Source organism: Sapajus apella, unplaced genomic scaffold (genome assembly GCF_009761245.1).
Source record: "Sapajus apella isolate SASKATOON/1434 unplaced genomic scaffold, GSC_monkey_1.0 scaffold42, whole genome shotgun sequence".
In the NCBI taxonomy this organism is placed as follows: Eukaryota; Metazoa; Chordata; class Mammalia; order Primates; family Cebidae; genus Sapajus; species Sapajus apella.
Genome location: NW_022436982.1, coordinates 18,124,776 through 18,137,722, shown reverse-complemented (window position 1 = coordinate 18,137,722; position 12,947 = coordinate 18,124,776). Strand labels below are relative to the sequence as shown.

The window sequence follows — 12,947 nt, the reverse complement described above, 5'->3', positions numbered from 1 at the left end:
GGATTCTTGTTTTATTATTTGAGAATGTTAGTCTACTAGTTCTTAATAAGGGCTAACTTTTTCATCAAAGACTGAGGTACCTATTACCGTTTCCTGGTGAAACTGAAAAGTTAACCAACCAGGTTACTCCCACAGTTTGCCCATGTGTTGTTATCTGTCAGTTATACAGGTATCCCACCAAGTTCAAGTCCAAAGAAATCCCTAACTTTGTATATTTCTGGAGCTATGAAACCCTGATTTAGGACAGCTATTCTTTATACTTACTTCAATCAAATATAACATGCCTGTCAAATTACATGTAACATCTAATGAAGATAGGCAGATGTGAAAATGTAGTCATGAACATGTCAGTCAACCTCCTTGGTGGTTGAATTTGACTTTTATATAATAGTGGACGCACATGGACAAAAGTCAGTATAGTGAGAGAAGCAAAAGCTTTCTTCAAACATTTCAGTCCTCACTCCTGTTTAAGGATAATTAGACTTTTTAATTTTACTGGGAGAAAGGTCAGTCATCTCTAACATTGTGTTGCAGAATTACACAACACAAACACATTTCTGCCTATTACACCAGCTTCTTTGTTTCTAAAGAGTTTAATAATACAGGTATGCTATTTTCATTAGAGCATCTTTTCTCTGGCCATTGGGACAAAATAAAGTTAGCGAAGCCCTCACAGCACCCTACGAAAAATCCTTGCTTTTATACAGGATTAGAGGCAGACTTCATCTTAACCTGACATCTGTAACCAGGTAAGTGTATGTGAGTAGGAACATAAACAGCAGTGCTGTATCAGCAAAATCTAGTATATTATTGAAAATCACTGAATATAGTAATTATAAAGTGTATGGTTCTCTCCAATTGTTCACATACCAAGTCCAGTAAGTTCTCAGATTCAGATGGATGTATCTGCAGTTTCTCCAAGCAGCTAAGAAAACTTCAACAATCAGTTCTGCTCAGTCATGTATGATTTTTTTTTTTTTTTTTTGAGATGGAGTCTTGGTTTTTACCCAGGCTGTCCAGTGGCACAACCTCTGCCTCCCAGGTTCAAGCAGTTCTCCTGCCTCAGCCTCCCAAGTAGCTGGGATTAGGCACATGCCACCATGGCCAAGTAATTTTTGCACTTTTAACAGAGATGGGGTTTTGGCCAGGCTGGTCTTGAACTCCTGACCTCATGAACCACCCACCTTGGCCTCCTGAAGTGTTGGGATTATAGGCGTGAAGTCACTGTGCTCGGCTGATGTATGACTTTTATCCATTGATCAAAACGCACACACATACACAAGCCCAAAATAGGTGTTAAAACCACCTATCACACATACTTTTTTTTTTGTGGGGGAGGGAAGCTCTCTCCAAATCATCTCTTGGTACCATGTTGAATTGAGGAGTTTTGACCACAGGCACAACTAAATTGAACCAATGAACAATTTCAATGATCCTGAAAGTTCTTAATTCCTAGGAATAATTATCAAGAGTTCTGAGAATGATAGTTATCTGTAAACCAGCCTATGACAAAACAAATTTCTTGAGGTTTATGATTAAAGAAAAGGCAATAATGCTTGAAGTAAATATACATCAACTAGTTAGAGCAAGGTCAGCCTGTACGTACAAGCAGACATGAATTATGAGAATGATGCTATATTTCTAGAAGTTGAATATTCCATGGCTTCTTGGTAAAACTATAGATCTGGTGGGTCATGGGAAAAAAGGGAGGGTGAACAAAAGATAAATAACATTTCCTTTATTTTTATCATCTGGAGCGTAGTTTAGTTACCCTGTTTCCCAAAACAATACAGCCTCTGTGACCAGTTAACTAAGAAATTATTTCCTTGGCAGCAAACCCAGCATTCCATCACTTAGTCTTGTAAATAGCAAGAAAGTAATTTACTAGAAGAGTTTGATAGAAAAATTCTTTAATCAAAACAAGTTTACATGTTGAAACTTATGGCTGTTAACTAGAATAAATCTAAGTTAAAACTGTATAAGGACCAAACAGATAATGACTGGTATATATGCAGTTCTCTCAAAACAGTGATTCTTAGTTCCACTGTAAGACCTCTTAAAAACAAAAATTCAACTCAACAGTTATCCCAGAGGGTTAACCATACAATGTCATAAACAGATGCTGCTCCTAAGCCATTTTTTCCATATTCATACAGTTTCAAAACATGAGAAGTAGCCTACTTATTGAAAAATGCCGAATGACCTAATACTCAAAATATTTTAGAAATGCTATCCCTTTAGTTAACATACTCTTAAATTTTGTAACATTGGTCTCACCCTGATTTCGTCCATACATGTCAATGTACAGACTCAAAGTACTATGTTGGAACAACTGATGTTTATATTTTTGGAATCTAGAAATGAAAATAAAACTTCTAATATAGCCATGCTTTCCAATAGGCAAATTTCCTTATATAGCATTTATTTATATTTACTGTGTAAGCATCATGGATTTTTTTCTTCCAATTAAGTATGATTATTTAGTGACTTCCTAAAGGAATTTTTAACAACATAGAAACTTGAGCCATTTCTCAAAAATAAACTTTAGTTTCCAGTTTTAGTTACTAGTGCCTGCCTGTAAAAGGACCTTAAATGATTTAACCCTAAAGCCAGATTTATTCCTATATATATCCAGTCTGTTATCTGCAGAGAAGTCTTAAGACTTCCCTGAATGCCCAGCCACAAAACTAAATTACCTTCAAAAATTAACATAAGTTTTATAATTTGTAGAATTCTCAATCAGTTCAATGTCAGTTGGTTAACTAGTTATCATACAAAAAAAACCATACAGACCACACATTGTTCCAAAGAAGCCAGATAATGTAGCACAAGGTAGACTGAGCTTAAAATTAACTTTTGATAAAAAGGGAGTGAGTACTTGTATAGAAGTAACATTTTATCTACCATAAAAATGCTCAACTTCTACAAAACCCACAAACAGTGAAAAGACTGGTAAATCCAAGGTTTGTAAAAACTATGCACAAAACCCACTGTATTTGGGAAAGGAGGAAAGGTTTATACAAGTAGCAGTTTTAAAAATGTAACTTTGTTCTACTATCAATTACACAATAACATACACACACTAATTGAAAATATGCTACAACCATGTCCGGAAAAGCAGTTTAACAATGGATTTTACCTCACATTTACTGTATAATGTAGCTGTTAATACTGCACAAGTACACTTAGCAATAATGTTTACTTTTAAACAAAGAGAAGGATTTTTTCCCACAAAACAAGTTTTCAACATCAAAACCTATGCTTATAAAAATTTAAAACTTTCAGCAGTCTATTTCAAATGGAAACCATTACAAACTTCTTAAGTGTTCTCTATATTCCAGGTATGTCAACCTAGTTATCTAGTGTAGAATCCTTCAGAGATATTTCAGTCTCTCTCTCTTCACTGGATGGCCTGAAGAAAAGGGAAAGAAAGGTACAACAACTGGAATTAGGACTTTCTTCTGATGAGGAATTTTTTAAATCATGAAAAGACTGAAACCAACCAAACCAAAAAAACTTGACTTGTTATTAAAAGTCATAATTTTTTTTCTTGAAAACTGTATTCTACCCTGTTGTACCTTCTTCCTAAAGTAATATGCACATGAAGCAAAATAACTCGGGGAAAGTGCATGGACCAAGCCTTTCCAGCATTTCTAGCTTAAAAGTAAATTCTCTTAAAGAACATGAGAATGTTTTGTATCTGTGATACCAACATATTTTAAAACATTAATAAAAACAGGTTGCCCAGGTGCAGTCCCCATGCCTACAATCCCAGCACTTTGGGAGGCCAAGGCGGGTAGATCACTTGAGGTCAGGAGTTCGAGACCAGCCTGGCCAAAATGGTGAAACCTCATCTCAAAAACTACAAAAATTAACTGGGCATGGTGGCGCAGGCCTGTAATCCCAGCTACTTGGGAGGCTGAGGCAGAAGAATCGCTTGAAACCAGGAGGTGGAGGTTGCAGTGAGCTGAGATTGCACCACTGTACTCCAGTCTAGGTGACAGAGCAAAACTCCCCAAAAAAAAAAAAAAAGGTTGACATAGACAACAAGATTTCCGTCAATTTTAGAAGGGATGCCTCATTCTAAGTCCTTCAAATGTACAATGGAACAAACCAAGATTTCAACTATTTAGGGTGGGTATTATAAAATAGCCTGTGATTCTCCATCTAATTTTTCACAATTATCCTCTCACAATTCAACAAAGTGTGAGCAAGTTATTACTAACAGTATCTCAGTAAAAGTCATCCAGGGGCAAATATTTTCTTTAACTAGGTTCCCAGCTTGCTCCATTCCACTGAATTCAGGGGCAAAGTCATTGAAGATAAAAGATTTTTAGTCTTCTGCCTTTTTTATTTCCAACTTACTGAAGTAAAGAATTGAGTGATCAAAAGATAACTGCTTATATTAAAATAACACTGGAACACAACTGTGATTAAAATCTTGAGTGAGAAAAACACTAGAAGACCCATTAAAACCTATTCCTCACTTTTTCTTCGTGCTGGTGTCATGGTTGTCTTTACTGTCTTCATTGCTCTCCCCATTATGTTGTGGCTGATGACCATCTTGAGCGTCAGATCCTCCATTTAGAGTTTTTGACCCTTGGGAAGGAATCCAATAGAAAAACTGTGTTAAAGCTTACAAAATAATAATTGGATGTCTTTCCGAAATTACATTGTAATACAGCCCTCTCTTGAATGTTAGAATTGGGTTTTCATGCTTTGTCAAAAAAAGAGGTGGGAAAGGGGATCACCACCAGAATCTTTGGGTAGCTAAGGTATCATAAAAAGCAGGATAACTTTCTATGGGTACAGGAAGTGGATTATTAATCTGATTTTTCTGGTTGTTACTATTACCAAGAAGACTACAGGGTGTTACAATTCTTAGCATATTGATTTATTCTACTACTTCGAAAAAGCAATGTGAATCAAACTTTAAAAGATATTAGTGTTTAAGAACAAAATGTGTTAAAGGAGTATTTCCTAATTGATATTTTTATTCATAATAAAGGGGGCTTTCCTGTAAGTCGTATTAATAATTTTTTAAGGGGACCCATTATTCCCTAATAAAGCAACAGAAAGACAAAAAAAACATCCAACTGCTTTTGAAATGTCAGCTTCTACCTTAAGCAGCTGACATGAAGATATTTAGTAATGACACTGGAGGAGCTGATAATGGTACTATGATTCTGTTTTAAGAGTCTTTCATACATACATTCTGAAATGTTTATGAGTGAAATGATATGTCTGGAATTTGTTATAAAATAACTTTCAAGAGAGGCACAGAGAAAGCTATGGGCTACAAAAGCACAATGATCATATACTAGTAACTGCCAAAGCTGAGTGACAGGGACATGGGAAGTTATTTCTATTTGTGTACGTTACAAATTTTTCCTAATACACATGAAAATAACTGGATTCAATTATACTAATTTAGCGAAAGAGCGGAAGCTAAGGTTGAGTGCTCTACATAAATGCTACACATCTAAGTGCTTTATAAGACTTTCATTTAATAGATAAGGTACAGAATTGTTTTGGATTTGGGAATATTTGCATATATGTGAGTTTATCTTGGGGTTGGGACCCAGCTCTAAACATGAAATTCACTCATGTTGCACCTATATACATAGCCTAAAGGTAGTTTCACACAATTTTAATAATTTTATGTATGAAAGTCTGTGTACATTGAGAACCATTAGAAAGCAAAGATGTATCTTCGCTACCCATGTGGACAATCTTGGTCACTTGGCACTACCATTGTTGACTGAATTTATATGCTACCAATAAGCAATAATTTTCTTAAACTTATTCACACATAAGTACTTAATAGTAAAAATTATGATATGGCATTAATACAGTAAAGAGATAGTCTGTTCAGGGTAACTCAGCAGCATAGCAGCATCGCTAGAATACCTGTATCAGCTGTTAACAAGTAATGGCAGGTTTAGTCTCCACCTATGATGCTGCGTTTTAATTTAAAAGGCTACTATACGCTATTTTATTTTTTAGGTGAGAAGAAAACATCAGAAGCAGCTGAGCAACTAGGAAGTGGGTCCTCTAGGGATGAGGAGGCATTGTGATGGATGGCTTTTTAAAAATGTTTCTCCAGAGTCATCTGCCTCATGATCAATGGTTTTTGCCTCAGATGTCTCTTTTTGATATCAACTGACATGATTTTTTTGTTTTGAATGCACATTGCTTTAGTCCTTCTTAATAAGCCCATCACATTTTCACCATTTTGCCTATATATGCTTTTTCTGTGGTATTAACGAGACTATGCATCAAAGCAGTTTTTAAAAGCAGTCCTGGCAAATGGTTCAGAAACTGGTACAAAATTGTCAGCTTTTTATCACATACCTGTTTGTTCCTTTTCTAGCTTTTTGTTTGGCCCTTTCTTCCCTTGGTCTTTGGTTTTATTCGCTTCCTCATGCTGTCTTTGTTCAGCAAGAGATTTATTCAGCACTTGTGTGATCACGGAATCTCCTTCACCAACCAAAAACATGTTCTTAAACTTGTTATACAACATTGTAGACTTTTCCATGATAACCTGACTAACTTTGAATCGCCGTATCTGAGAAAACAATATATATTCATCACTGTTTTCCTAATTGATTTTTTACTTAAACAATTTTTAAATGAAGTAATGACAAAATTCAAAGAATCTACATGACTTGAAATCACTTACTTTTTTTCAGTGTAGTAATCATCTCTGTGTGTTTCTGAGCTTGTTGCATTGTGACCTGAAGTGAAGCAAGTTCATCCAAGGCCTCAATGCATCTGTTCACATCCTTCATGACAAAACAGTAATTTCATAGCTGTTAATTATAACATTTATAATCTGCTTCTAAAGATCACTTAAAAAAAAAAAAGGTAGTGCAAAATAACCAGTAATTATCCCTTTTAAGTTTACATATAAGATCATGTGAGAAAAATAAAGGATGCAGCTATAAATGCAGTTCTGTAGTTGTAAATGAAGTTAAACACTTACAAGATTATCAATTTTGAGTGAATTTTTAATCTCAGCATGTATCCTTTGAAGTCGAGAATCCATTGATGTTTCTACAAATTAAAATATGTGAAAAACAGTAAACAGTTTTTCTAAAATCAGTATTTCTGTATACAGGCTAAGTATAATGAATCAGTGGACTTAAAAAAGTTCTTAGTAATCTCACAGATACACACAATAGCTTAACTAAGAATAAGTCGTTATTGCCATTTTGTGTCTGGGTGAGAAAAACAACATGCAGTGTAGATGCAAAAAACCACCACCTGGCTGTGTTTTTTTCTAAAATGAATAGTCCACATCCAATAATTCCTCTGCTTTCCATTCCCTAAACACCTGCTTTTCCCAAGAGATTTGTCTGAAATGAGAAAGCATCCAGCTTTCAGCAAGTGTACTGAAATTTGACACCATCAAATAATTAATGAGTATTAAACATAAAGACAACTTAAGCAAGTCTATCTGATTATGCTTATATTACAATGCAATTTATAAAGCCCGTTAGGGACCTGCAAAAGTATATTTGTCGGATATAAGAGTATAAAATGATTCCAAAACCAATACACGAAAAGTTATGTCTATATAACTTCCTTTCCATGTGTAATTTTATACATTTTAGAAAGTGAAATAACTAACCTCGCTTCTTCTCCACTTTCTTAACTTCTGGCTTCTTTCCTTCATCTTTATTCTGCCTATCAAATGTTAACACAAATATTTCAAAACATTGGAACTTTGTGACTGATTACTGAATGCCCACAATCCCTATGTAAAAGCTAAAAATGTTTTCCTTAAAATAAATCAATAGCCTAGACTGCGAAGGAACTGACTGTAGTTCTTAGAACTGTGCAATTCCATAATATAAATGCAAACAAAATTCAAATCAACATGCTAAATTAAATCATATCTAGCTTTTCAGTGACATCATAATAGTGTGTTGGCAAATGACCAATTTCAGGGTCACTGGACAAATAGTCCACAATGGGAAGAGAATACCTATAAATATTTAACGACTTCTACATCAATTATTTTTAAAAGCAGCATGTTAAAATAAACCAATTTAATTGTTGCCCACGTCTCCAAAGAATAGATAATTGAGGAGTTTTGTAGTTAGCTTCAAAGTTAAATAGACTTAAGATACCATACTTTTAAAAATTTTGGCCAATATATCAAATGATGTTCAGTAACATTCACTAACATTCACAAATTAAAAGGTACCATTTTATTGTCAATCACAAAAATAACCACTTAAAATTGAAATCTTAATTTCTAGTACCTTGGCTTAAGAGTTCAGGCCATATTATGAACCAATTCAAATAGACAAGAACAAAAAATATCTAAAAATCAGGTTTTTTTTTTTAAAAAAACTTTATTTTAAAATTTTGGTTACAGTTTCATTTTCTTAACAAGTCTACTACTGTTTAATCTCTCAGGATTAAAAAAACAATTAAGATTCTAAAGAATTAAACAACAAAGGAATGTCAAGGGAAGGGCCCCATTCTCAGGGGTAAAACTGCTATTCCAGTTTAATGCCTAGCTTCAAAACAAAATGAATTTTTATATTTTCTAAATGAATAATGTACAACCACCATCTTCATCTGAGCTTGTTATTACTTTCAAACACAAAGCTTCATTTTAAGCTTGGTTAAAAAAAAAAAAAAAAAAACAGGAATGATGGTCGACCTTAGTATGTAGTGTGTACCTTACAGGAAATTTGTTAACAATCATAACACAGTAATGCCATTAATAATGAAGTCCTCAATTTAGAATCTGGAACATTCTTCCATCAAGGGGGGGAGGGGAAAATTCAGTCCAATGAGTCTGTCTCAAGATCTTCATCTCTTGTTTGCTCCACTTGTATTCTCTTTTCAGTAACTGGATTAATGCTTTGAGCCCAAAATGAGATATATTTTTTATTACTGTAGATTACATGTTGTTTGGCTGGGAATACAATACAATAAACTTTATTTTGCATAATGCATTTCATACAAGCTGCATCTGAAATGCTTTACAGAGCAAAACTGTCCAAGTACAAAGTTTTGTAATAACAGGAGAAGGAAAGAAAACACAAATATTAGAATTTGAGAAAGTTACATTGGAGGACATTCAAAAGAACTGAAATACATAAAGATAACTTTGAGATGCTAAAGAGGAGTTGGGCTACATATACTAAGTAACAACTAATTTTATCTATTAATTTTGGGAGCACAATCAAGTCAAAAGCAACAAACAGTCCAACAACTTTTCAGTGAAAAGATAGAAAATGATGTGACAAAGAATAACTTAAATATTTACAGAAGTGCTTAAAGTCTAACAGATTGGAGGGAGTAATATTTCTGCGCTTTAGATAAATTATTTAAATTACTCCCTCAAGCAGCTAAAAATACTTGTATATCCTCCAAACTAAGAAAGCAGAATAAAATGCTGTACTTGTGAAGACAGACTTTGGCTTACGGATGTATTATGTAGAGAAAAAAAGTACAAAATTACTCAAGAATAGTTTCACTGCTCATCATTAACTTTGTCTTAGTGACCTAGAGCATGTTTTAAAAATCACCTCACTAAACAACAAAACAAAGTTTAGTCAGAATGTAAGACACTTCACAAGGAAAGAAAAGCATGTCAGAGAAAGAACTCAGAAGTGACAAGACTAGGAAAGCAAATGTAATAAAGACGCAAGGTCTGTTCATCATTGCTATTACTTTTCCTTCTAGTAATAAAATTATATAATGAGGGGAAAGAAATTCCCCATGGCAAGTACTGTCTCTAAGTATCAAAATTTAAGAGAAAACAGCTTTGAATTTGATTTATATTGCACATATATAATAATATACACCCTGTCAGCCTTTAGATATACTTTTACCGGCTTCCTGGGTTTCCAAATGTGCTTTTGTTACTTTTGCTGGTCTTTAGGGTGAGGCTTGCTTGGTGGTATAATGAATAAAGGGTATATCCTGCATTCTTTCTCCACCAGCATATTCTCACCACTCTTCCTATGCGTATATTATACAAGTAAATGGCAGAGTATGTGTATACTTCCTGCAAAGACACTATCAATTAAATCCTATCTGCACTTTCAGTTTAAATTTAAAAATAATTCAGTGACTGCCTCAGTCAATTTCATCCTCTCAGAAAAGAATGAAGCCTGAAATAAGATCATCATCATATACTGAAGATTTTTCTAACACATGGGAAAAGTCACTTCTTCAAAAGGCTTCATATAGTCTGGAAAATGAAAGTCTATTGTTTAAAAATTCCATGCTAGCCTTTAAAAAGAACCCAAAATTAGGAAAAAAAATACTTACTGCTCAGTTTCCATTTGTTCCTCTTGCTTGCGTTTTCGATCTGCTGCTTCTTTCTCATGTTGGCCTTTCAGCATATTCCTTCTGTGAGCAGCCTGAAAGTTCCTCCCACCTTTTCTCTTCTGTTTTGAGAATTGGGATGGTTCAGTTAACTAAAAAGTCAGTGATTAGTGCTTACAGAATTACAATCTTGGGAGAAAAGCAGCAGCTATTTTTTTTTTAAGGGATATAAACTCAAAATTGGCAACCTAAAAAAAGCCTCTGAATTACACCTATCTCTGCAAATTTAATTAATGACCGTGAAATAATCATCTTGTTTTCTGCCCTGCTATGGAAGTGATGTCCTTTGGATAAAATGAAGTATGTCAGTCTGTCTGCCTCGCTACATAGTGATTTTACTTGAGTAGTGACAAGCACACTACACGACGTATCCAATTTAAAATTTTTGGTTTCTAAAAGATTAAGAAATTAGCCAAAAATAGGATAAAAGTCAACAAAAGATTTACATGACCTGGATCTGTAAATCTCTAAGGCTATACACAAAATTTTTATTTTTCTACACAAAAGGATACACAGTTTTAAAAAGATTTCCAACAACTATAGCATCCAAATAATGTTACATACCACTGATAAAATGTACAACAGGCCTGAAGAGTGTTAAGAATTTCTTTGGGGTGAGTAACAAAAGTCTCTATATAAATCCACCTCTTTTAACATTTGTCTTCACTGGACACAGCCTAACCTTTTCTAGACAAGTGGAGTTATTGGAAAGGTACTGTTTATTTAATTTCCAGATTGTAATTGTAAAATATTAAGATAAATTTAGAGGACAATAAAGGGATGTTTCAAATATGCTTTATAACATAGCTATTTCAAGTCCATTCAAAAAGGTAAACAAATTCAGTTAACTGTCACTGATATTTATAGACCTCCCTCAAAATATTAAAGTTTTTAAACTAGGTAAAGATTAGGAAATACATCAATGGTCAGGTACAGTGGCTTATGCCGATAATAATCCCAGCACTTTGGGAGGCTGAGGTGGGAGGATCACCTGAGATCAGGAGTTCAACACCAGCCTGGCCAAGATGGCAAAATCTCATCTCCACTAAAAATACAAAAATTAGCTGGTCATGGTGGCACATGCCTGTATTTCCAGCTACTCAGGTGGGTGAGGCTGGAGAACTGCTTGAACCCAGGAGGCACAGGTTGCAATAAGCCAAGATTGTGCCACTGTACTCCAGCCTGGGCAATGCAGCAAGACTCCATCTCAAAAAAGAGAAAAGAAAAATATATATATGTAAACTAAGAATAGAACAGCCATTTTATATATGTAAACTTTATACCTTTTCACCTTCTTGATCATCTCCTTCTTCTTCAGAATCGGAGGTTGATGTAACCCCTGTTTTAGCTAAATTTTTCCTTTTTGATTCAACTTCTTTCTTCCCCTCTTTTTTGTCTGGCTCTTTTCTTGGTTTATCTTCTTCCTTCTGGCCCTCTTCTTCCTTCTTAAGCTGCTTTTTAGGTTGTTTTTCCTCTTGCCCCTTTTTCTTACTTTTGTCCTCTTCAGTAATGCTATTTCAGAGAGCATAACAATGTGTATTTGTCATTCAACTATATTCTCCCAGTCAAGTGAATTGTATTTTAGATATCAGTAAGCTATAATTAATTTTTTACTTAAAAGCAAATCTAAAACAACTTAAAGTTAAATAGAGTGTCTTCACTATCCAATCATAAAAGAAATTCTGTCACAGAACATCCTTTTGGTATAAATTAGAAAATAAGGGCCGGGCGCGGTGGCTCACGCCTGTAATCCCAGCACTTTGGGAGGCCAAGGCAGGTGGATCACAAGGTCAAGATATTGAGACCATCCTGGTCAACATGGTGAAACCCCGTCTCTACTAAAAATACAAAAAATCAGCTGGGCATGGTGGCACGTGCCTGTAATCCCAGCTACTCAGGAGGCTGAGGCAGGAGAATTGCCTGAACCCAGGAGGCGGAGGCTGCGCTGAGCTGAGATCGCGCCATTGCACTCCAGCCTGGGTAACAAGAGCGAAACTCGTCTCAAAAAAAAAAAAGAAGATAAAAGGTGGGCAAATACCTGGCTCTTATGAACTTAAATTCTATGTATTGCTAAGAATAAATTATGTTTAAAAAGTAGATACATTAGGACAAATGGAATTGTGAAAGTAAAATCATATATGGTCATTTTGTAACTCAAAGAAATATTCTTTGCAGGGTAAAAGGGTCCCAACTTAAGCATATAATGGTAAATATATAGCCAGTAAGCATGTGTTCAGACAGTGCTGTTGACTAGCACCTAAGTATTCCCATCACCACTGAGTTTCAGACACCACAAAACAAGAGAAACGACATAAACTGCTCAAGAATCCTAATTACTGCTGCATATTTATGCAAATTGTACTACAGAAATAGGCTCTAGGAGAATCAAATTATACAAATGCTAACAACGTTAATTACTTCTGTGGTTGATTCATATTCTTCTAAAACAATTCCTTTGTAATACTTCAACTTGAAGCTTGAACAAGCTGTTTAAAAACTATAACCTTAGGGCTGGGCATGGTGGCTCACGCCTGTAATCCAAGCACTTTGAAGGCCAAGGTGGGTGGATCACCTGAGGTCAGGAGTTCAAG

The 12,947-nt window shown here is 34.8% G+C and overlaps 1 protein-coding gene and 1 long non-coding RNA gene across 7 annotated transcripts in view; one reads left to right on the top strand and one right to left on the bottom strand.

Annotated features, from left to right (window-relative positions):
• The first annotated feature begins 1,068 nt into the window (after positions 1 to 1,068).
• Positions 1,069 to 6,353, top strand: LOC116566139. Its single transcript, XR_004275752.1, has 2 exons — positions 1,069 to 1,108; positions 6,007 to 6,353. It is a non-coding gene; the product is annotated as an uncharacterized LOC116566139 (long non-coding RNA).
• PSIP1 (PC4 and SFRS1 interacting protein 1) overlaps positions 1,343 to 12,947 on the bottom strand; it is a 47,515-nt gene continuing 35,910 nt past the window's right edge. Inside the window, exons 9-16 of one of the 6 annotated variants that reach the window (XM_032300143.1) lie at positions 11,640 to 11,868; positions 10,300 to 10,418; positions 7,634 to 7,689; positions 6,986 to 7,056; positions 6,683 to 6,785; positions 6,355 to 6,567; positions 4,488 to 4,599; positions 1,343 to 3,412 (exon numbers count right to left, since the gene is read on the bottom strand). In XM_032300143.1, the coding sequence (XP_032156034.1) occupies positions 3,352 to 3,412; positions 4,488 to 4,599; positions 6,355 to 6,567; positions 6,683 to 6,785; positions 6,986 to 7,056; positions 7,634 to 7,689; positions 10,300 to 10,418; positions 11,640 to 11,868 (964 nt within the window). In that variant the 3' untranslated portion in view covers positions 1,343 to 3,351. Of the gene's footprint in view, positions 3,413 to 4,487; positions 4,600 to 6,207; positions 6,569 to 6,682; positions 6,786 to 6,985; positions 7,057 to 7,633; positions 7,690 to 8,343; positions 9,016 to 9,524; positions 10,220 to 10,299; positions 10,419 to 11,639; positions 11,869 to 12,947 lie in introns of those variants that run through there. The other 5 variants (XM_032300144.1, XM_032300149.1, XM_032300146.1 and 2 more) reach the window with 5 other exon arrangements.